Below are 24103 nucleotides of genomic sequence, written 5' to 3'. Positions count from 1 at the left end.
ATGGAAGATGTAGATAAATTTAGATATGCAATTCAAGATATTTTTGCTGCTTTTATTCTAAGTGAAAACATTTTGAGCACAGACTTATAAGCTCGATCAGTTATATTTATGTAGATCATGAAATGATTACCTAAGGAAGTAAGATACTTACCTGCAATTGGTAGAACAGGGGCTGGAAATGTGAGGACATTTAAAGATAATTAACATTGTATATGTGGGTTTCATTAGGATGAATTCTAAGTTTCTTAACCTGGTTTTGTGATATTGCTGTTTTTATTTCATTCTTCATATAAAAGATGCTTCATTGAGGATACCTATCAGATAACTATGAAACAGCACATGATTTCAGGAGCATCTTTTCCATTTGCCCCCACCCCTTTCTTTGATTTCATATCACTTTTATTCTTGAATTCTTTGTAGCAAACTCATTATATTTTATATCAATTTTTATTGTCAAATGATCTCTAAGATAAGTGCAGAGACTACTGAACAGTATTCTTTAGTGTCCAAAATACCTGAACTTCAATTTTATCTTCATACCTCAGTGAAGTGTGAACATTTAATCTTAACCAGCAAATACTTATGTGGAAAATGAGACTTCTGGAAGTTATAATTTGGCCAAAGTCACAGTTAGTTATGGACAAAGGTAAGATTAAAAACTAGGTCTGCTGAATCAAGTACCATTTTCAAAATGCTAGAAAATTCTAGGTCATTTGAGAAACTTAGTTATGGATTATTACCTCAGGTGCCTCTTTGACCCATGGATTTCAATTTTTTTTTCTTATTACCAAGTTTAAAAGTGTTTAAATGCTATTTCTTATTTATAAGGATCTTTGCTTGTTTCATGGATCCAGAAAATTGGCAGTTATTCCTGAAAAAGAAAATAACAACAAGTGAAAAAAGACAGAGATAGCATTGATGGGAATAAGATTAAAAAATAGAGATGCAAAGGGAGTATTAAGTGAGGTCTGAAAGAATGTGTTTCTGGGTGTGGAGTGTTCAGTCTTGGGCCCTGCAGCACAACAAGGGATGGATGGGGGAGACTAGATTTAGCCTCATAGAAGCAAATTGACATGTAAGAAGGACACTTCTTACATGGGCATGCACTGGTTGTATAAAAGGGGAGATGTTATCTTACAGGAAGAGGAGGGGTGTTTATTCTGGAATGCTGTAGGGTACATTGATAGTTTGCTGTGATAGCTTAGAAATTTTTAGAGTAACTTTGAGAAAACATTTTAGTTGGAAGCTGATGGTTTTTTGGGGTTTTTTTTTGTTTTTGTTTTTGTTTTTTGTTCATGGCCTCTGAAAGTTAGATGTATTTAAACACATTCAATAGATCTGTTTCTGGAAAGGGTGTTTGTAAATTACATCAATATTTACATGAATTGTGAAAATAACTTAAAGTGAATCTATGATGAATCCTTTTTTCAAACCAAGAATCGTCCTAATTTACCTTTTTTGTAATTCTAGCAATATTTTAAACTTTGTTTTATTGCTTAATATAATATGTGTGTGTGTCTATGTGTGTGTGTGTATGTTTGTAAAGCACAATCCTTAGTTCCATCATATCTAGTCACATTCTCCCAGGCTTACAGGAAATCAAGTAACTTCTCTTGACTTCTTTGCAGATGTTATCTGAAAATATGCTTGTTTGCCAGGAAACTGTGCATTCACCATTTAAAATAGAACTTTCAGTTGTGTACCTTGCTACATCCTACATAGCATGATGCCAGATTCTTTCCTTACCTTTGTTCAGCACCTTCTGACTAGTTGGCGCTGCACAGGGGTGGTTAAGGGTTGACCATGGTTCCCTGTCATACAAGGCATCGTGGGAGGAAGGAAATGTGTGTGGTTTAAATGGGAGGTGTTGCAATTTCTTTGCTTTACTACTCACTGGGGGCAGTTTCCAAATCTCATTTTGCCTATAAATTCTCAGTCTTTGAAGCAATAAGTGATAGGGTTTATTTATTTATATATATACACACACATACATATATGTATACATATATCTGTATGTGTATATACATAACAACAAAATATATGTACTTGTTGTTAAAGACTAGACTGTACTAAAATTTTTGGTATAGGGCCAGTTTACAAACTGAATTGGAATCTTCTTTAGAAATCATTTAGTTTTGTGTCCCACACAAAGGAAAGATGCCTTTAGAACATCTATGCCATGTGATTCTCTTCCAGTAAAGTCATTCATTCCATTATAAGACTCTCTAGGAAGAAAGCCTTTTAATTTCTGTAGTTATTGTCTCTTGTCTTTTTATATAATTACAGAGAATAAGTGCCATGGTAAATTTGTAAGCAGTATTATGGTACAGAGTTGCTTTGCCTGACACTGTCTTCAGTAAGAAAGGCTTATTGGGGCAAAGATAAGATTACTGTGGCGAATACATTGACAATCACTGGAAAAAGTACAGATTCACATCCTGGTTCTGCCTTTTTTTACAAGGAAAAAAGAGATAATTTGTGTGATCTTCTGTAAATTACTTCTTTTTATTGCAACATAGATATAATTCATATCTACATTTTATAGTTATTTTGGAGGGTAATGATAAAAATGCTGGTGCATATTAAACAGCCAGTAAATTACTGCTACAATAATTTTTATTATTCTGCACATTCACTTAACAACTGCATGTTGAACCCCACTGTACCACTATGTTTGACAGGTGCTGCACTACTCTAGGTGTGGAGTAAACTGGTGATTAAGACAAACATGGTCCTTGCTCTCACAGAGTTTTTATTTTAATAGGTTAGATAGGCAGCAAGAAAGGGTATTTCAGGTAATAGGGAACTTGGGGTGGAAAGGTAGCTAATTTAGAGATGTTTCCCAGAGAAGCTGCTAACATTTTAGTAAGAGAGCTGAATGATTGAGAAAAGCTCATGTGGGGCTTTGTGAACTGTGGTAAGGAGTTGGAATTTTATTCCAAGTATAGTGGAAGGGCACTCGAGGGTTTTAATTACATGAGTGATTTTGAATTAATTTATGTTTTAGTAGATATTTGGACTGTTGGTTGGAAGTAAGGAAATAAGTGAACAGGCTTATTATCACTCCATAGCTAACAGCAGCTTGGATTAAGATTGAGGCACTTGAGCCAGGTGTGGTGGACACACCTTTAATCCTAGTGGTTTTCGAGGCTGAGGTAGGAGAAGGTACTTTTTTTTGCCAGCTTTAGCAACTTATCAAGGTCCTAAGCAACTCAGTAAGACCCTGTCTCTAAATAAAATAGAAAAAAGGGCTGGGGATGTGGCTCAGAGGTTAAGAGCCCCTAGGTTCAACCCCTGGTACAAAAAAAAAAAAAAGATTGAGGTACTGAAAGATGGTGAGACATGGAAAAGCTTAATGGACAGGGCTTGCATACAGATTGCAAGTGCAGAATGACGAATGAGGAGGCAGCATTCAAGGATGACTGCTCCAAGTTTTAATCCTGAGTAACTGGTCAGATGATGGTAGGCTGCAACCTTTCCCGTTGGAAACCTGCAGGAACTGGCGGGGCAGTCTGATTGTGTCTGGAGGTACTGAGGCCATCCATATTTAAAGCCAGTTTAATCAAAGCTATATTTTTCAGATTTATTTTTTTCCTTTTCATCATTGTTGCAACTGTCTCCCCTTCTTATCATACCTAAACCTGGAAAATCAGAATATCTACATTTTAAAATTGTGCTGTAAGACTTCCCAAGTAGATAATGATAAATGTGGAGTCATTAAAATATAGTTTTGTTGGGGCTGGGAACATGGCTCAAGTGGTAGCGCGCTCGCCTGGCATGCGTGTGGCCCGGGTTCGATCCTCAGCACCACATACAAACAAAGATGTTGTGTCCACCGAAAGCTGAAAAATATATATTAATAAATAAATAAATAAATAAAACTTTCCCACCAATATGTGTCACAGATTTCAGAAAAATTCTGAACTTCATTCATCCTCAATATAAATGATTAATGAAACTGAAGTCTCTCCCCTGTCAAGAGCTTTAATTTTTTGTTTTTTTGAGAAATTGTACTAATTTGCTAAAGACTGTCTAGGATTTCTCCAGATCATCAATTGTGCTAGGTATGCAATAAATATTTACTCAAGTTTTGTTTTTATTTGGTATCTTTCTGGTATGGTTTCACATTTTACTTTTAAGCAGTTTTTTTTATAAAAGCTTAGTACCTCTGATATATTAAGATTGCTATTATTTCTAATCTCTCCTCATTACTTGTAATCTTGTTTTGTTACTTTGGATTAGTGGGTTGTAGAGGAAAAAAAACAGTTTTGAGATCACATTCAGGATAAGTGAGAAAACAAGTAGGATCAGGAAGTTTTAATGATCTTTTCTTCTTCCTGAAAATAAGTTAACCAAGTTTTATGGATTATAATCTTGGCAAATATAAAACTTCCTAACTTTGTAATGTCAGTTATCTATTGCTGCAAATAGATTACCCCAAAGCTTAGGTTTCATATCAGTGCTAAGTCATAATATGATCATTTCATGACATTTTTATGCTATCATCTTACTTAATCTGTTTTGTTCTACTAAATAGAATGCCACAGACTGGGAAATTACTTTCCCCCCTTTTTTTTTTAACCCAGGATTGAACCCAGGGATGCTTAATCACTGAGCCACATCCCCAGCATTTTTTATTTTGAGACAAATTCTCACTAAGTTGCTTAGGGCCTTGTTGAGTTGCTGAGACTGACCTCAAACTAGTGATCCTCCTACCTCAGCCTCCTGAACACTGGGATTACAGGCATGTGCCACCACACCCAGCCAGACTGGGTAATTTCTAAAGAACAAAATTTACTTTTCCATTTCTAGAGGCTGAAAGTTTAAGATCAAGGCATGGATATGTGATGAGAGCCTTCTTGCTTTAGCTTCACATGACACAAGGTAGAATGGCAAGCATGGCTATTGTGTCTTTACATAGCAGAAAAGCAAGAGAGTGAACTCACTCCTGAGAGCTCTTTTTATAGTGTAGTAATCCATTGGTGAGGATGGAGCCCACATGATCTAAACCCCTCCCACTGGCCCTCCTCCCAACACTGTTGTCTGGAGGACTATTTCCACCACACGAATTTTAGGTGACACATTGACACCCCACAGCAGACATTTAAATTTAATTCTTATTTTACTAATAGTGTACCTAACTCAGTTGAAATCCCAGCCATGTGAGCATTTTGGACCAGGTATTTGCATGAACAGTCCCTGAGAACTACAGTATACTGTTGCCTGGCAAGCGTCTGCTGTGACGCGCATCCTGATTTCAGAAGTATTAGAATGTAGGGAAAACATGTCTAAGAATTGAAGAAATGTAATTCTCCTCCAGTCATGTGGAAGTAGATTAAATCAATGTCTTTTGCAGGTAAGTTTCTTTCCTCAAGATTCTACAAAGCCTACAGCTCACAACCTCATAAACTAATGTAGAAGCAAGTTACTTTTATTTGAATAAACACATTTATGACAAAGATTAATATACAGGTTATTTTCAAAATATTTCCTTTTTGGGTTTCAGACATATACAAGGAGAACCCATCTTTTGTGACTTTATTTACACAACTTTTTTTTTTTTTTCTTAAGGATTAAAGATCACTGTAAACCCAGAATCAAAGGCAGTCTTGGCTGGACAGTTTGTGAAACTGTGTTGCCGGGCAACTGGACATCCTTTTGTACAATACCAATGGTTCAAAATGAATAAAGAGGTAATTTTTTTAAGTGTTTTAATTTCTTCAAGAAGAGAAAAAGATTGAAAATTAATTAATATTTTTGTCCTAACTGCAATTTTAGGAATTTGGCTAAGAGTCTGATAGATATTGTTAATATTATTAATGAAGTATTCAAAAATCTTTATTATGGTAACATAATTCCAAAATTGCCAAAACAATGTAAACAATAATGAAATCAGTTTTCCACTATAAAAATTGTGGGAAATAGGGATTACTCAGGGCAACAGTGTTAGCAAATAGGAACCATCACTGGTACATTTTAACATATCTTCCAATTTCTTTACAACAGATTATATTTCAACCACAATTCTTAGCTAAAAGTCTTTGAAGGCTACATGAAAAGCTAATGCAATGTTATTATTTGAAGAATTCTACAGAACTATGTTATTTTAGAAGATATAGACCTTCTTTTTTTTGCTGGGAATTGAACCCAGGTCTTTGCACATGCTGGGCAAGCACTCTGTCACTGAGCCATACCCCTGGTCCTATCCATTCTTAAATAAAATTAAGGTTCACAGAGTGGGGCATTTATTCCACTTGTAGAAGGATTAGATGCCTGCACCTCTCAATAAGTAATTTAAAATCACATTAGAATTATCTTTTCTTGAAAAATTTTGAGCCACCCTGCCATTAGGGATTTCTGTCTAGTTGTCCCATGTATATCCACTTTTGTGGGCTTTTCTGTTTCACTCCCTCTCCTTCACCCACTTTTCTCCAACATTACACCTTGAAACTCCATGCATTTTCTTTTCAACCTGTTCGTCACAGTAAATTCAACATCCTTAAACTTGATGCCAAGGCTCCATTTGCAAATCTGTAACCAAGTAAAAGAGCCATGAGATTATGATCTTTGCTTACATGGAATCACCTTAAACCATAGAAAAAGTTTGTGGTTTTATATCATTTTTTTTTATTTCCATCCCTTCATAGGTAAAGTAGAGCAACTATGGAATGTAGTAAAAAGATTACATGTAGGTTTTGGAGCTAGACAGGTCTGTGTTGGAACCCTGACTACTGTTATTCACCACATGAACTCCTACCATCAGGAGTTATAAGAATTAAATATGTGCCTTGGCTGTTGGAACATAGTAGTGAAAGGTATTTTTACCATTTTTTTTTCTATTGCAAAGTTGCTTTTATTTGAATAAACACCTTTTGCAAGATAAGTAATAGAAAAACCCTACTGCATTAAACCTACATTTTTTAGGTTTTTCCTGATTGGAGAAAGGTGTAAATGTAGTGGTTGTGGAGTACATCTTAGATATGAAGAGCTAAAGTGGATTTTAGAAAAGACTTTTTTGTGTGTCCTGTTGGGATGAAACCGAGGACCTCATAGGTGCTAAGCAAATGCTCTACCGCTGAGCTACATCCTCAGCCCTGTAGTGGATTTGAAAATTCTAACAAGTCAAGTTTTACCAGACCACTCTTATGTTCCTCGGTCTATTTTAGGAGATATCCACTTAAGTATTTGTGGAGCACCTGTTTTGTGCCAGGTCACATTCGAAGGCATAACAATGGAGCAGTAAAATGCAAGGTCTCTGCCCATTTCAGGGGGAGGGGATGGTAAGCAAATGTGATCATTTCTTTGAGTTCAGAGCTAGGAGAAAATAAGCATGTGGTAAGAAAATAAGCATAAAGTGAGAAGCCACAAAAGGTTTTAAGCAAGATAAGTAGTATGAGAGGATTTATGTTTTTAACACAAAAACATTTGAAGGAAACAGAGAACATCAAGAAGACCAGGTATCTACTGACTGTGCTGGAAAAGAAATAATCCTAGTATGGAGTTGGGTAAAGCAGTAGAGATGGATCCCAGAGTATTTCAGCTTGTATTTTGGATAGAGTTGGTCAGCTGATAGCTAGGATGTGGAACATGAGGAAGAAGGAAGAAAGGTAGAGGATGGTGACTAGGTTTTTCCACTTGAGCATCTGGGACATATTTATGCTGAGGTGTTGAGAAGACTGCAATGGATTTAGGGAGAAACATCAAGGATTTGACTTTAGACATGTTAAATTTGAAATGTCTATTATACATCCAAGTGAATCAGCTAGGCAGTTTGGATATCTGGTGAGATAGATAACATTGAGAGTTCAGTATTAAAGGATGAACCAGTAAAGAAACCAGGAAAAATAAAAAATAAAGTATTTCAAGAAGAAAGGGTGGTCAGCTTCTTCAGTACTTCCTGGAGGAGGCATGTGGAGTCAAGGCAGGTTTGTTTTTTGACTTAAGGTAGAAGGTACTAGAGTGTGTTTGGGAGAGTGATAGAGTAAATGGGAGAAATAGATGCATTGCAGGAGCAAAATCAGAGGGGATGGGATTTTTGGAAAAGAAAAGTGTTTGCTCTGCCTCCAGTGATGGGAACCTGCAAATAGCAAGAGAAGGAGGTTATTCATATATATGCAGGAATCTACAAAGAAGTTACTTGCTAACTGGTTAAATACCTAAGTTGCATAGAAACTTCTGTGGAAAATAACAAAGAATTTCTAGAAGAATAAGGGGAGTAGGAAAGTTTGTGATAATCTTTGAGTGGTGCTGAGTCTTTTCCTGTTCTTCATAGCCATAAAACTGGAGAGGGGATTTATAGTAAGTTTACTCTGGTCACCTTCCAAGGAGCAGAAGTTACCCTAGGAGGGAATTTATAGCAGCCTCATTTCCCAGAATTTTCTTCTTTTGGTCAGAAAAGGGACATATGAGAAGACTTTTTTCTGCTTCTGTTTAATCCCAGATGTCTTTCATTTAATACAATCTTCACACCAACTCTTGAGGTGCCAAGTGGGTCTTCACAGGTCTTTAGCCCAAGCAGTCTTTGTTAGAAAGATGCATCTTCCATCTGAACAGGAAGGAAGAGGGGAGTTATAAATAGGCATGGGCACTGATAGGTGGGTTTGTGATTCAGTGGCAGCAAGAGGAAAGAATTTCTCTCTGTATTCAATGCCTGAGAGAAGTAGGATTGCAAGAGATTTGAAAGTTTACTGAATCATCTAATGGGAAAGCAGGCTTAGCAGGGTAACATAAAAGGATTGTCAGGCCATGCTAAGTACAGCCTCTCATCCCAGTAGTTCCATTTTCAGTGAAATGCTCTTGCTCTTGTACCGAGAGTTGAGTTGGTTGGAGTATGGAAAGGAAGAGTTGCAGTCTCCTTGAAATAACCTTGCAAGGGGCTGCTGTAACATAATGAGGCAGCACTTGAGGAAGCCCCTTGGCAGTATGCCCAAGTTGGGTGGAGTTGATGAATTGCTGGGAGCAGCAAAGGTGAAAGAAACCTTAATACACTGAGAGAGCCCAGGCAGAAGAACTCAGGAGACCCTGGGTGGCCATCCCTCCCATCACTTACATGCTTTCCATAACCCTTTTCTGCCCAGCTGGATATGGTTTGTTAAAGAAGATTATCCTCTTACAGAATTTTGTAGATGAGGTGAAATAATGTGTCCATGTATTCACAGCTCATTTGGTCTGAACTTAAAGTTATAGCCAGGTCTAATTGTGTTTTCTCCACACCACAGTGATGTTTATCATGTTATATGCTACTTAACTTACAAAGGGTGCATTTGCAAATCCTTTCAGTACTGAACATTTGAACTGTTTTTATAGCAGAGCAGCTTTTCTATTAGTTTCAAGAAGATATTTGGAGGACATCTCACTCCTTTTAATGATTTTTTTTAAAAAGGCTCTTGATTTATATTAACTCAAGTCCTAAATAACTCCAAATGCTATTATTTGTTTTTTTTAATATTTCAGAACTTGGAGGGGGAAAATTACCAAATTTATATCATGAATTATGTCATATATTTTAAGATGCCTTTTTGATTAATATACACTTATATTCCCTTATTCCTTCACAGATTCCATATGGAAATGCATCAGAACTTATTTTTAACACTGTGCATGTAAAAGATGCAGGCTTTTATGTCTGTCGTGTTAATAATAATCTTACCTTTGAATTCAGCCAGTGGTCACAGCTGGATGTTTGTGATGTGACAGAAGTAACAGAAAGCTTCCGGAGTAAGTGACAAAAGAAGTTTAATATTGATTGATGAATTGCCTTAACTCTTTTTACTTTAAAAGAACTTCAGAGTGTCAAAATAGTAACAAAAGCTCACATACATACTTTGTCTAATACATTGTCACTAGTCACTAAGATTTGACCCCATGTGGTTTAATCATCTTTCGTGTGTGTGTGTGTGTGTGTGTGTGTGTGTGTGTGTTCGTGCATATGCACACTTGCATGCTCACGCCATCTTCTAAGATAACACAGAATCTTCTCAGTCTGGTCCCTGTTGCTGAGCTCCTCTACCCTGCAGTTTCCATTACCTACATTACCTATTACTCTGCCTTCATGCACAGCATCTCCATCTCAAGCTTATTTTCTCCCCATTACCTGCCTGTTAACTTTGCTTAATTCAGAATTTTCTGAACTTACTTGTCATAGCACTTGCTTATCCTCAGAACAGCTCTTAATGTTTCTGGTAATACTACAGTTTTGAGAAACTTAATTTGGCAAATGTTTTTAAAGATTGTAAAAACTGAATAGTGAGCTTGGACTTATGTATTTTTTTTAATTATAGGAAAAATGTGTTTTTTATTTTTAACCTAGAGATTTTTTTCTTTTAATTTAAGGAAGTCCGGATAGCTTGTCTGAATCCAGGTTGCAAATTTGTGTTGAACCAAAGTCCCAAAAGCTAATGCTAGGCAGCACATTGGTTTTACAGTGTGTTGCTATTGGAAGCCCTATTCCTCACTACCAGTGGTTCAAAAATGAATCACCATTACCACATGAGACAAAAAAGCTATACATGGTAGGTAGTTGATTTGGGGGGTTTGGGGAAATAAATGGTAGAATTAAAATGAAAAGTGAACACTAAAACTCATATTCTTCAAGGTGCTTGAATGTTTTCAATATTTTTATTTCAAGTCCCTTTTGATTTAAAATTAATTGGTTCTGCTGACTTTATTTCATTTCATAATGAGGGCTGTATCTATGTTAACCAAAAATTATATAAGCATTACCGACAATGTTTATAATGCTCAAATACAACATCTTGGTTTTGACATTATTTCAACATATTCTAAGGAGACTTGATAAAGTAAGTATATTTTAGAACTGAGTAAGAAAGTAAATTGTGGTTGACAGTTTTGCAACATAAAAATTCATATTTTACAAGGCTATTTTGAAATCATTTTAAGAGGTACATTTTTATAAATGTACAAATTTATATAATTTACTCTTTACTATTATATTTTAGAACTGGAAGAGATCTTAGGGGTAATATATTATTTCATTACCCTTATTTTATAGATAAATAAAAGGATATCATGAAAGTTAAGTTTAATTAATTGATAAAAGTTACATAAATAATTATAACCCACTGTACTGTATAACCCAGGGCAAGATTCTCCCTATAATAGGAAATAGAAGCTATTACCAAAAATGTATGTAGAATAAATTAAAAGAAGGGATGATAAGAATAAATTTTCCTTACCAAATATTAAAACTTTACATACAGTACTAAAATGTATTTAACTTAAATAAGATAACTTTCTCAAATAAAGCTTTATTTTGCTAATGAATAATTTTTTAGCTAATTGATATCATAAGCCAAATTAAGACTTACATAGGACATTTTTGTATATAATAATATTGCAGTTACAAAACTATGTAAAATTATGTACCTTGGTTATTATGACATATAATGACTTGAGGTTCAGTTTTACTCTAATGAACTTTTAATACTTGCACATTCTAACATTACATTGTAAAATCAAGGATTTCCTCCTAATGTTAGTATAAGAAGGTAAAATATAAAGTGTTGACAAATGTGGTTATAAATTTAGTATCTGATATTTAATCCTGCACTTGGGGAAAACCAATATGTAAGTAAATTATTATTTTAATAATTATTCCTAAATTGCTAACCTCTGAGAGGTAAATAACTACATGTAAATAGAAAGAATAGCCAATTAAAAATGGTATCGGTGTAAGTTCCATAAATATATTCTAATGGAAATGAATGTAACAGTACATTAAAATATTTATTTTCTGTTTTGAAAAAATAAAAATAAATTAAATTAATTGGTTCTTAAATTAGAATTTAATCCTGGCATCTGTATAAAATTCCAAATAGTATTATGCCAAACTCACCATATTGAAATCATATTATTTCCTTGCTACTATTTAGCCTAGTAAATGGAAATAATCTAAGAACGTTTAAAGCCTTCTGAAATGTTTTAGAAATTTTTTTTAGTACAAGATGACTTTTCTCCAAGCCAATTTAAATTAAAACTTTAAGGTGAAATGTGTATGTGTTCTAATATTGATACAGGTGCCCTATGTGGATTTAGAACATCAAGGAACCTACTGGTGTCATGTTTATAATGATCGAGACAGTCAGGATAGCAAGAAGGTAGATGTCATCATAGGTAAGCTGTATTACTCATATAATGTAAGCTATATAAACTGAAACATTTATGCAAAAGAAATTCTACATTTTAACCCCATACTATTTAACAGTGTGTTTGATGTCAGGAGTTATATTGTTTTATATAGAATTTGAGAGAATGCACACTAAATTCATATCTAGAGTCACATACAAAAAGCAAAGTGAATCCAAACAAAAGCCATTTAGGTAATTTTAATTTTCTTGAAATGTTTTAGTTTATTTTAAATATTCATGGCAAAAAAAAAACATATTCTTTAAAGCTTTACATACAAAAAAAACTTGATTTGATAGAAAAAGATTTTTTTAAATACTTACTTTTTAGTTCTAGGTGTAAGGTCTTTATTTTACTTTATGTGTTACTGAGGATCAAACCCAATGCCTCACGCATGCTAGGCAAGCGCTCTACCTTTTAGTCACAACCCCAGCCCAGAAAAAGATTTTTAATAAAACATTTTAAAAAGTAAACATCACAGACTCATAAAGGAAAACATAATTATTACTCAACAATCCCCACTATTAACAGCATAATTGGGGAGTTTATGCTATTGAAGCTTACTATGTATGTGATCCTGTTGTTAGTAGTAGATGATGGTGATGCATGGGTTGGTGTGCCCACATGTTTTTGTGCTATTTATCTCTTTGCTTGATGGCTGCCCTTCATAAGATCATGAATTATAATGTATTCAAATTTGTTTTCTCTGAAACAAGGAAGAACAGATGAGGCAGTGGAGTGCACTGAAGGTAGTGTAATTCTTTGGTTCAAGACCAAGGCTCTTGCATGCTGGTTGCTCTGGGGACTGGTGAAGTGCTCTAGCTTACTGAGTGCAGTGATGGAAAAAATACTAGCTCTAAGAAATTATTTTGATTGAAGAATAATGTATGTTAGTCATTGAAGTTTTATGAATTGCCACAGATGCTATTAAACCGAAATTCTGAAATTATTAGTCTTAAGTTGATTTTCTGTTGTATATAACAAAGCTCCTGCATAACTTGTTTTAAATAATGAACATTTGTGATTAATCCTTAATGTTGATTTTTATCATACAAAAATTTATATAATATGTAGCTATATTGTCATGAATATTTGTTTAGATTACTTTATCTGTTAGCCTTTATAAGATGCCTCCCAAATGCAAATGTAGTTACTATAAAAGTTTCAGAACAGGAGATTTGTTGTTTATTACATGTTTTAATCAAATAGTAAATATTCTGAAAATAATACAAGAATTTTTTAAGCTACAAATCTATAGATTATAGTCACCTGTACCATAATGTGTAAAAAATGGAAAATCTACTTTAACACAAACTTCTAATATATTTTAATTAGCCAAACATTGTACTTAAATTGTAATGAGTAAAGAGTAAATATTAAAACTTAGATACCTTCCCTTAGTGTGCTGTCGCATTGATTTTTAAAATTATGTCTGTGGATAGCAAAGTATTTTTTCACTTGCTGCCTCTTCAGACTACTACATAATCTTGGGTTCTACTTGGATAAAGTAAGAAAATAATGTTAAATCATGTTTTCTGGTTTTCTTGTCTTTCATATCTCCTGTCTTTCATATCATATCACTTTAAAATACTGTAACTATTGTTTTTATCCTGGTACATGGTAATAAATAAGAATTTTCTCACATAAGGGAGTTCTAATCCATGATCTGTTAACCCTAGGTGAGAGAGCCATGTGAAGATTTACTCATCAAACATCTCTCTAACTCCTTTTTGCCTAATTGCATATTTTCTTTTAAACATCCTAATATTGGATACCTGACCACTGTGAAAATAAATAAAAAGAGAGCACTGTCATTTGGCTTCATGGTGATGCATGTGATTATCACCCTGCCATGCTGCTTCTATACCTGCACAATTTCTCAAGTAATTTTTTTCAGTGGCAAAAAAATACAAAAATTTGTTTTTTTCAGACAGCTCTATTCAGAACACGTAGAGATGAAAGTCTAGTGGTGAAGTTGCTCCAAAAATTTCAGAATGAAAAGTTAGATCCAATTTTTTCTAAAGAGCCTATAAAGATGAGATATTTTATAGTTGGTGAATTGATACATATTGTGAACAGTATCCCATGTTATATCTTTTTTTAACCTACAAAATATAATGTCCTCTATTTCATTTTGTGTATTTTGTTAAAATGTTTGATTAGGACAAGGGACAGAGGTTGAATAGGTGAAGTCTAGGGGTTTGGGTGGCATGGAATCTGTCCTATGTTAAAACTGCAGCAGTAATGCACATGTACAGATTTTAAACAATCACTTAGTAGACCAGAGGAAGGGTCCCCCACAATGGAATGCAGAATATGCCCAAAGCACCTAACTGTATGACAAACGTGTGAAACAGCCTTGCTAAGAATGTACTGACATAACTACTGGAAATGAATGTAGTCTAAAACTGAAGGCAGAAGAAATTTTCCACACCCCATGCACTGCTTCATACCACTCTTAGATTGATTTATGCCACATATAATAATAAAATTTCTGCATAACACTTTATGAATAGTATAACATTTGCAATGTATTGTTAATGTTAGTTTTTACCTTCATAAAATTTTTTGAAGAATTTTAGAAATAGTGGCTATATTGACATGGACATTTGCTTGGAATATTTTAACTGTTCTTGAGCCATGGTAAGATGACCCAGAGTGGGTACAGGCTAATTCTAAAACCACTCTACTTCCCTGAAGCATAATCACTTTTTGAGAAACCATGAGTAACCAGGAGGAAAACGTCAGGTAAAGCCCAGTAAAAGGACATTCTACAAAATACCTGACCAATTTCTCCTCAAGACTGTCAAATTCATTGGAAATAAGGAATGTCTGAGCAATTGTTTCCTAAATGGAGTCCTAGAACAAAAAAGAATATAAAATGGCTCATTAGTCATGACAGATACACCATACTAACCTAAGATGATTAAAAAGGGGGGAGGGGACTAAGTCAGTGAGTACAGGACCCCTCTTCACTATCTTTCAGTAGTTTTGTAAATTTTATAATGTTCTAAAATTAAAGTTTTGTTAGTTTCAAGAAGTTTACAGTTGCCACAAATAGACCTCTTGTGAGTTCCCCCCCCCCATAATTGGCCAGAATATCTAAAACTTTGAACAAATTGTGAGTGAATTTATTTAAATTTTCAGTATTTAATGAAAGCAACAGTAGCTTAATAGTCCTAAATGATGTCCACAACAGCATTCTTTCCTATGCAGTATTTGCATGGCTTCTTCATTTAGTTTGAAAAGTTCTAAACTAATAAAACATTATGACATAATTTAAGAACTCAAAAACTACTTCTCTAGTCTGTTTGTGTGAAATTGGCAGATTATTTAAAGTAATGTATTTTCCCTTATTCTGTTTCAGATGAACTAAATGATTTTGGGCATCCTGGTGAGTAGTACAAACATAAAATGTTTTAGTTTAAATTTTTTTAAATATTTTTTTTAATTGTACACAATACCTTTATTTTGTTTATTTATTTTTATGTTGTGCTGAGGATCAAACCCAGGGCCTTGCACATGCTAGGTGAGCGCTCTACCGCTGACCCACAACCCCAGCCCCTAGTTTTAAATTTTTAAGTGATTGAATACAGTAAAAACACCATAGATAATTCTTGGTACAGTAATAATAGTAATTTTTTTGTTGAAAGAATATAATTTAGAGTTGAAATTACTTACATGAAGTTGAATTTCATGCAAGTGAAACAAAACTAATGGTAGAAAACTAAGTATTTGAGGCAGCATAAAATACTATTGTATTTTTTATAATTGTGCATTATTCCTTATATCATAAACAAGAGTTAATGGGTAATATGATGATCTTTAATTTGGTAAAAGGAAAGTAGGTTTGAAAGAGTGATAGTGGCTGGAGTGCAACTCAGTGCAACTCATGGCTAGCATGCTTGAAGCCCTACGTTTGATTCACAGCACTGCAAAAAAAAAGTGACAGGCTACATTTCCGAACAGGTCATACTTTAGCCCATGTTCTCCATTCTGGAGGCAAAGAATGCATCTGAAGTAGCTGGGTAGGTCACCTTCACCTGAGGTGAGATGTGTGTGAATGGGGAAAGCTGGCACTATGCAGGTAGGCTTCTCAGTGACCATTAAGAGACTGACAGATGGCAAGAATATGCAGGCTGTATTAAGAATCTAGGCTGATTTTAATCAGAACAGATTTCTGAACAAGATAAAGGAAGACTTTAACTAGGATAAAAGGTCTATCAAAATGTAAAGCAGAGGATGTCAGTATAGCTTATGAGCATTCTAAAAGGTGCAGATAGATTTGTGAGACTGTGAATAGATTTGAAAGTAAAAGCATGCAGCAATAATTAAGAAGGGAATTATATAATCTAATGTCTATAGAAAGTCATTATTTCTCGTTATTTTAACACACATAACTAGTTTGTGTGTTTTTGTTTGGAGTTTTTGTTTGTTTGGTTTTTGGTTTTGGCAATGTGAGGAATCAAACCCAGGGCCTTGTGCATGCCATGCAACCACTCTACCACTGAGCTATACCCAAGCTCCTATTTGCTATTTGCTGTTAATTAAATGAAGTATTTAATTAATAGTTTAAACTATTTAATTAATAGTTTTCTATTTCATTAATAAAGATCTATCATTCTAAATGCTGTTTGAGCTGTGCTAATTGCCTATTGGCAACCTAGATAAAGCAAAAAAAAAAAAACAAACAAAACACCATTACCAAAATATATCAGTTTCCTTGCTGTGATATCCTCGAATTCATGTGAAGCCTGAGACTTGCTTCAAACATGCAGAACTGAATACAGTTGAGAACCATCAGATGTTGTTTCACTTGGTCTACATTGAATCCTTATTCCTAAATTTATTATTTCTTGCCCTTTTATGAACATTGTGAAGTTATTTCATAAAACCTTCTGCTTACATCCATTACTAAACTTCTAAAATTTTCCTGCCCCTCTTCTTCCTTAACTCCCCAAGATTCATAGAGACAAAAAAATTGAGTTTAAAAAGAGGGACACATGGCTGGCCAGTAGCACATGCCTGTAATCACCATGGCTCAGGAAGCTGAGGCAGAAGGATTGCGAGTTCAAAGCCAGCCTCAACAACTTAGTGAGGCCCTAAGCAACTCAGCAAGACCCTATTTCTAAATAAAATATTATAAGGATTGGGAATGAGGCTTAGTGGTTAAGCACTCCTGGTTTCAATCCCTGGTACAAAAAAAAAAAAAAAGTGACGTGGGCAAAGTTTGTGTTTGTAATAGGCTCCTGTAGCATTTATTTTACTAAATGTGTGAATAGTTACCCTCCCTACAGAATTGGGCATACAGTGGATTGAACTGCATCTTTCCCTCCCTCTCTTCCTGGTGGCTTTCAAGGATGAGAGGGATTTCATTCTATGTAGAATAAAGGTAAAAGTGTAGGATCAAGAATGAGACTCCTGGGCTGGGGATGTGGCTCAAGTGGTAGCACGCTCGCCTGGCATGCGTGCGGCCAGGGTTCGATCCTCAGCACCACATACCAACAAAGATGTTGTGTCCACGGAAAACTAAAAAATAAATATTAAAAATTCTCTCTCTCTCTCTTTCCCTCTCTCTCTCACTCTCTCTTTAAAAAAAAAAAAAAAAAGAATGAGACTCCTTCAGTCAAAATCTAGATTTGCTACTACCAGCTTGACAGCTTTGGGCAAGTGACTGAGTTGAACCTCTTTCTTTATCTGTATGATGGAGTTGATGATAACACATACTTCATGGGGTAAAGTGAGGTCTAATTAAATCTGTTGTGTAGAGAGCAGTTATAACAGTGCCAACCAAAGCATCAGTGTTACTGCTGGTACTTATTCTTAACACCACTCCCATTTTCAGATTGTTATTGCTAGTAAAGTATTAAGGATTATTACCCCAGTTTTGTCATTCAGTTATCAAAGGAACTCCCCTACCTTGATTCCAATTCCATTCATCCTTATATAGTTTTATTAAAAATCTGGAATTCTTAAAGGGAAGATCAGTAGTATAGAAGATTTTAGAGGCAGAATGGAGGGATGGGAAATGGAAGGGTAATACAGAATGAATTCTTTAAAAATCGTGTGTGTGTGTATGTGTGTGTGTGTGTGAATTTCACCTTTATGTATAAGTAAAATAATCAAATATAAATAGATGAATGAAAGGAATAGAGGAAGGACAACAGGGGAGGGATGGGAGGATGGAAAGGAAAAGTGGGGGATCATGATCTGAAATTGAATTCCATGCATATATGAATTTGTTGGGATGAACCCAGCTATAACACATAACTCTAAAGCACTAATTTAAAAATCTGAAAATTTTAAAACAGTAAATTAGTTATTAGGAACTAGATGTACTTTTTTTTCCTTTTAAAGTCTTTCTTTGTTTTTGTTGTTTTGTTTTGCTTGCAGTTGAACCCAGGGTTAAATTCTTTATATTTTAATTGACATATAATATTTGTACTTATTTATGGAGCACAATGTAATCTGATACATGTATACAGTGTGTAATGATCATATCACGCTATAATTAGCATCTTCATCTCAAATGTTATCAGTCCTGTGTGTAAGGAACCTTCAAATGCTTCTCTCATTATTTCGAAATGTGTATGCAGTTGCAGGGTTTTTTTTTAATTTGTTATATATGACAGCAGAATGCATTACAATTTATATTACACATATAGAGCACAGTTTTTCATATCTCTGGTTGTACACAAAGTAGAGTCACATCATTCGTCTTCAAACATGTACTTAGGGTAATGATGTCCATCTCATTCCACCTTTTCTACCCAAATACCCCCTCCCTCCCCCCTTGCCCTATCCAGAGTTCATCCAATTCTCCCACACCCCCACCCAACCACAATATGAATCAGCATCCTTAAATCAGAGAAAACATTCGGCATTTGGGTTTTTGGGGGATTGGCAGACTTTACTTAGCATTATATTCTCCAACTCCATCCATTTACCTGCAAATGCCATGATTTAATTCTCTTTTAATGCTGAATAATATTCCATTGTGTATATGTACCACATTTTCTTTATCCATTCATCTACTGAAAAGCATCTAGGTTGGTTCTACAGTTTAGGTATTGTGAATTGTGCTGCTATAAATATTGATGTGGTTGTGTCCCTGTAGTATTCTGTTTTTAAGTCCTTTGGGTATAGTATGACAGAACTCCTTCACCTCCTCTGTGTTTTGGTGCCCATTGTCTATCTCCCCTCCCCTTTCCAGCCTTTAGTGAATTCTGTTCTACCATATTCTTCATTTTAATGACTTTGCTGATGTTTTCATTCATTACTTTTCTCACATCTTTAGCTCTGAAAATATTTGTATCATAAATAATAACATCTATTTTGCTTTCTTTATCTTTATATAGATAATAAAGAGCAAACAACTGACCAGCCTTTGGGTGAGTAGAGTTTAAAGTGCATAATCAAATATAATTAACATAATTTAATTCTATTTTTAATGATCATGAAGGGATTTAAGATATTTTAACTTGGTTTTATAAACATTTGAATGTTGAGACCTTTTTTTTTTTTTTTTTTTTCCTGGTACTGGGATTGAACCCAGGGTGCTCTACCACTGAGCCACTTCCCAGCCTTTTTTATTTTTATTTTTACTTTTATTTTGAGACAGGGTCTTGCTAACTTGCCAGAGCTGGCCTTGAACTTGTAATCCTCCTGCCTTAGTCTCCCAAGTTGTTGCTAAGATTACAGGTGTAATCCATTTAGGACCAAGCATTTATTTTTAATATTTTTAGAAGAAATTAGAAAAGAAAGAGGCTTTAAAAAGATGACAAATTCCATTTCAGGGGTCGGTTTTTGTGGCGTGATTTCTGTGTTTTTCACTATATGTAATCAAAGAGAAACATGTGCCTGTTAAATAGATCATAAAAAGGAAGTGCTTAACATGACTTCTTGGTGGGGTAGAAATTAGAAAAGCCATAGGGATTGCAGTAAATTTTGGCATTTGATTTCCCATCCTGTCCAGTGGGAACAGAAGAGAATGAAGGGCAAGATATAACTGAACAGTTGCATTTAAAGAATGCTTAGAGAAGAAAATATAAGGGAGAAAACCAAGAAAATTGGAGAATATCCAGGAGATTCATACCATGTAAAAGTTAGCAGATTAACATTTAAAAAGGGTAAAAACAGTCAATATATTTATTTCAGTGGAAGTCAGGTAAGGAAATATCTAAAATTCACCACTGGATTTGATTACTGAAGAAGCCATTTTTACTTTTAGTGAAATGTCAACAGCGCCCACCTAACATGAGTCAGTTACTGAGCTTTTGCTGGCGGTTCAGATGTAGGTAAAATATGTAGATAAAGAATAATTCAGAAGTGAACATGTGGCCGGAGTTGGGGCTCAGTGGTGAGTGCTTGCCTAGCATGTATGAGGCACTGAGTTTGATCCCTGGCACCACATAAAAATAAACAAATAAAATAAAGGTATTGTGTCCATCTACAACTAAAAACTTAAAAAAAAAAAAGAAGTGAACATGTGAAAACAAAAACAAATTAGTTTGTTGAGGAAAATGGCAATGCAAGATTCATTGGATAGATGTATAATCAATGTTCTTGAAAAGGTGGGAGAAATACAAGGCTTTACATTTGAGAGGTGGGCTCTCCTGAAACTGCAGGTGAGAGGTTACAGGGTTCCATCAAAGAGAAGACAATTTATGGAGTAAGTTCATAGAGATATTAGGGATTTGGGCCAAGATGGGAAAAGGAGAAATTGGCTCTAAGTGGAATATTGAAACCTTATTTTGTGGGAGAGAGAGGGGTGATTTAGCAGGAAGGAGAGATTGGTAAAGATGTAGAAAGATTTGTCAGGAAGATGACATTTTTCAATTGATGGTTTTCCTTTCTGGGTAATTCTGTTTAAAGAATTGAGAAAAAGAGTAGAGTAAGATTAAATATAGAACTTGGGCAATAGCAGAGATTTAGGGGCTAAAGAAAATTAAAGCTACCATCTCCAAGAATATGGAAGGAGTCAAACTAAGACTTTTAAAAGTTAGGATTTATGGGCTGGGGTTGTGATTCAATGGTAGAGTGCTCACCTAGCATGCTTGAGGCACTGAGTTCAATCCTCAGCACTGCATAAATATAAAATAAAGATATTGGGTCCACTTAAAACTAAAAAATAAATATTTTTTTAAAAAATTAGGATTTATAATGGTACAAATCAGTTTTGTGACTTCTCTGTAACAATTCAGCTTCTTAGAGAAGGAAGACTGATGGACTAGTTTTCCTGCTCCTTTCTGCAAGCCAGGCACTGAGGTAGAGTTTACAGGGCACATCCAGAAGGAGCAAGTATTTAGAGAAATTAAACAAGGGATAAAGACTACACAAGGAAAGACAGCCTTAAAAAGTTTAGTAGATGGGCTGGGGGTGTAGTTCAGTGAAAGAGTACTTGCCTAGCATGTTCAACCCCCAGTAGGGTCCAACCACCAGTACTACCAAGAAAAAGCAGGAGAATATGAGGATCAGGAGACTAAGAGTTTACTGAGTTGAAAGAAAAAATATAGGGGCAAAAATGTTAACAAATAAGAGGCCAAAGAAGAAATAACATTGTTTGGGGTTTCAGAGGTGCAGCAGCTTAGGTGACAGCAAGGTTCAGGATTTGCTCATGGAACTGGCAACAGTGAAGGTAAAGCCTTTGGTGCTAAAGAAGACAAGGGACTAGGAATTACTGCATTTTTTTAAAAAGCTGCTCTGTTTCATTCATAGTGGTAAGTTGTAGTGCATTGCAGGTCTGTTATCTTTCCTCTAGAACCCTAAGCCTCAGTTATTAAGGAAGTCCTATTAGAATAGTATCCTGAACAAAGCCATGGCTATTCTATCCTTATATAAGTATGTAAGTACACAGTATGATGAGGTCCAAATGTAACCGGCTGATAGTTGAAGATGGTTTCGTAGAATATCAAATACACTAATATTAGTGTAATACCAGTAAACTAAGTGTTTTCACTTGGTGAAATGTATAATTATGCCTTGAGATGTAGACACTTTCCTCATGTTTTGTAGATGATAATTTAAAGCTATAAGTGGTTTGTTGGTACTATAGACTGAACCCAAGGTACTTTATATTTTTTTATTTAGAGATAAGTTCTTGCTAAGTTGCTTGGGACCTTGCTATATTGCTAAGGCAAGCCTTGAACTTTTGATCCTCTTGCCTCAGCTTCCTGTCACTGGGATTACAGGCATGAGCCATTGTGCCAGCTAAAACTCTTTAAGTGTTTAATGAAACTTGTTTAGGATTACAAATTTCATAGCTGAGGATCAATACCCAGGAGTATTGATATACCCTGATATACCCAGGAGTTCCACAGCTTCTTTTATGTTGGGTGTCCTTTCTCAAGCTGTACTAATTGAAAGAATAGTAAGATAAACTAAAGATCAGCTTAGCTTTTATCATGAAATTCACCAAACGTTAAATGTCTCATCTATGCTACCCTTTGTGAAGTAAGAGAATAAGCCTTGGCTCCTGAACTCAGGGCATTGCAATCCTAATAAGGGACGCAGATGTTAAGTGAATAATGAGTACATGATGCGTGCTATAACACAAATAGATATATAATACATGCCATACAAGAAATAGGTAAGGAATTTAGAAATAGTTCAGAAATTGTTCATGGAAGATGGTAATCAAATTTGTTCAAGAAGAACCCAGGGAAGGCGTTACCTAAGAGGCAAAGCCCAGGTGAGAATTTTCAGATAAATAGGAGGATCCCAAGTAGACAAAGTGAGAATAGTATTTGAGGCAGAAGGAATGAAGCATGGTGAGCATGGAGATATGAGACCTGGGTAGGGAATAAGCAGGTCAGTACTGTGGGAAGGCAGAGTCCTAGGAAAGGAATTTACAGATTAGAGTGGTAGTGTAGTCTATTGCTGAATAACAGTATTCCAAAATTTACTATCTTAAAAACAGGAGTTTTCTTCTCTCTCATGATTCTGCAGTTCATCTGGGTTCAGCAGATGATTCTTGACTGTTTTCCTTTAGAAACAATCATTGGTGTGCAGTTACTTAGTGATCAGGACCGCAGCATCCAAGATAGCTTTGCTCACGTATTTTTAGTTTGTAAAACATGGGGGGAGAGTCATTAAAAAGTTTAATGCATCAGAATAATAAGGACTATATATTTAGCCAGTCAGATTGTATGCTGTTACTCAATTTTTGATGCATATGCAAAGATTTTTTTTTATTTAACAAATATTTAATAGCACTTAATTTGTACCAGTCCCTTTTCTAGGTACTAAGGGATATTAACTCATTTTGAATAAGTAACATAATAATTAGACTTATTAGGTACAAAATTAATCATATAAAACTTTACCAATTTTTGAAGAACACTGCATTAAACTTCAGAAGAGGTCTAGATCATGTAGTTAAAATATCTTTCTGAAATGGTTTCATTTTTCTTTTGTGTAATGAATTAGCATTTTTGTTTATTTTTTTAATCCTATTTTTGGGGGTAGCAGTTCTGGGGATGGAATGCAGGGCCTCATGCATGCTAACATGAGCTCTACTCCTGAGCTACACCCTCAACCCCATGTTTCTTTTTCCACTAAATGAATGGGTTGTGTTCAAAAAGTTGTGGATGGTTCTTACAGTTAATGTTTTCATAAAAAATTTCTTGCATTTATTTTTTTATATGAAAACCCAAACATAAATTGTATAGTTACTGTTTTGAAGTTTTTTCTTTATTCTTCTCCCTTAACTCCTCAAATTCAAATTTTACCATTTTTTTCTCTGTCCTTTCTCTAAAGTTTTACTCTTTCTTTCTCTTTCCACAACCAGTTTTCTGGAATAAGTCTTTGTCATCTCTCATTTCAACCATAGCATCTGCTTCTCTGTTCTAAATCCACCCCAGTTCTCCTGCCATCAAGGAACTGCTTCACAAGTAGATGAGGCAAGGTAGGATTTACTTGTATAAATTTTCTTAACATTAATTTGAAGAAAATGCTCTAT

General features: G+C 34.9%; 1 protein-coding gene across 2 annotated transcripts in view; it reads left to right on the top strand.

Annotated features, from left to right (window-relative positions):
- Malt1 (MALT1 paracaspase) overlaps positions 1–24103 on the top strand; it is a 60244-nt gene that overhangs the window by 11985 nt on the left and 24156 nt on the right. The window contains exons 3-9 of one of the 2 annotated variants that reach the window (XM_071602712.1): positions 5572–5693; positions 9558–9717; positions 10333–10511; positions 12036–12132; positions 12861–12893; positions 15512–15538; positions 19503–19535. In XM_071602712.1, coding sequence (XP_071458813.1) covers positions 5572–5693; positions 9558–9717; positions 10333–10511; positions 12036–12132; positions 12861–12893; positions 15512–15538; positions 19503–19535 — 651 coding nt within the window. The remainder of the gene's footprint in view (positions 1–5571; positions 5694–9557; positions 9718–10332; positions 10512–12035; positions 12133–12860; positions 12894–15511; positions 15539–19502; positions 19536–24103) is intronic. The other variant, XM_027949028.2, reaches the window with a different exon arrangement.

The sequence above is a fragment of the Marmota flaviventris genome, chromosome 16 (assembly GCF_047511675.1).
Source record: "Marmota flaviventris isolate mMarFla1 chromosome 16, mMarFla1.hap1, whole genome shotgun sequence".
Classification (NCBI taxonomy): Eukaryota; Metazoa; Chordata; class Mammalia; order Rodentia; family Sciuridae; genus Marmota; species Marmota flaviventris.
This window is presented reverse-complemented; position numbering and strand designations above follow the sequence as displayed.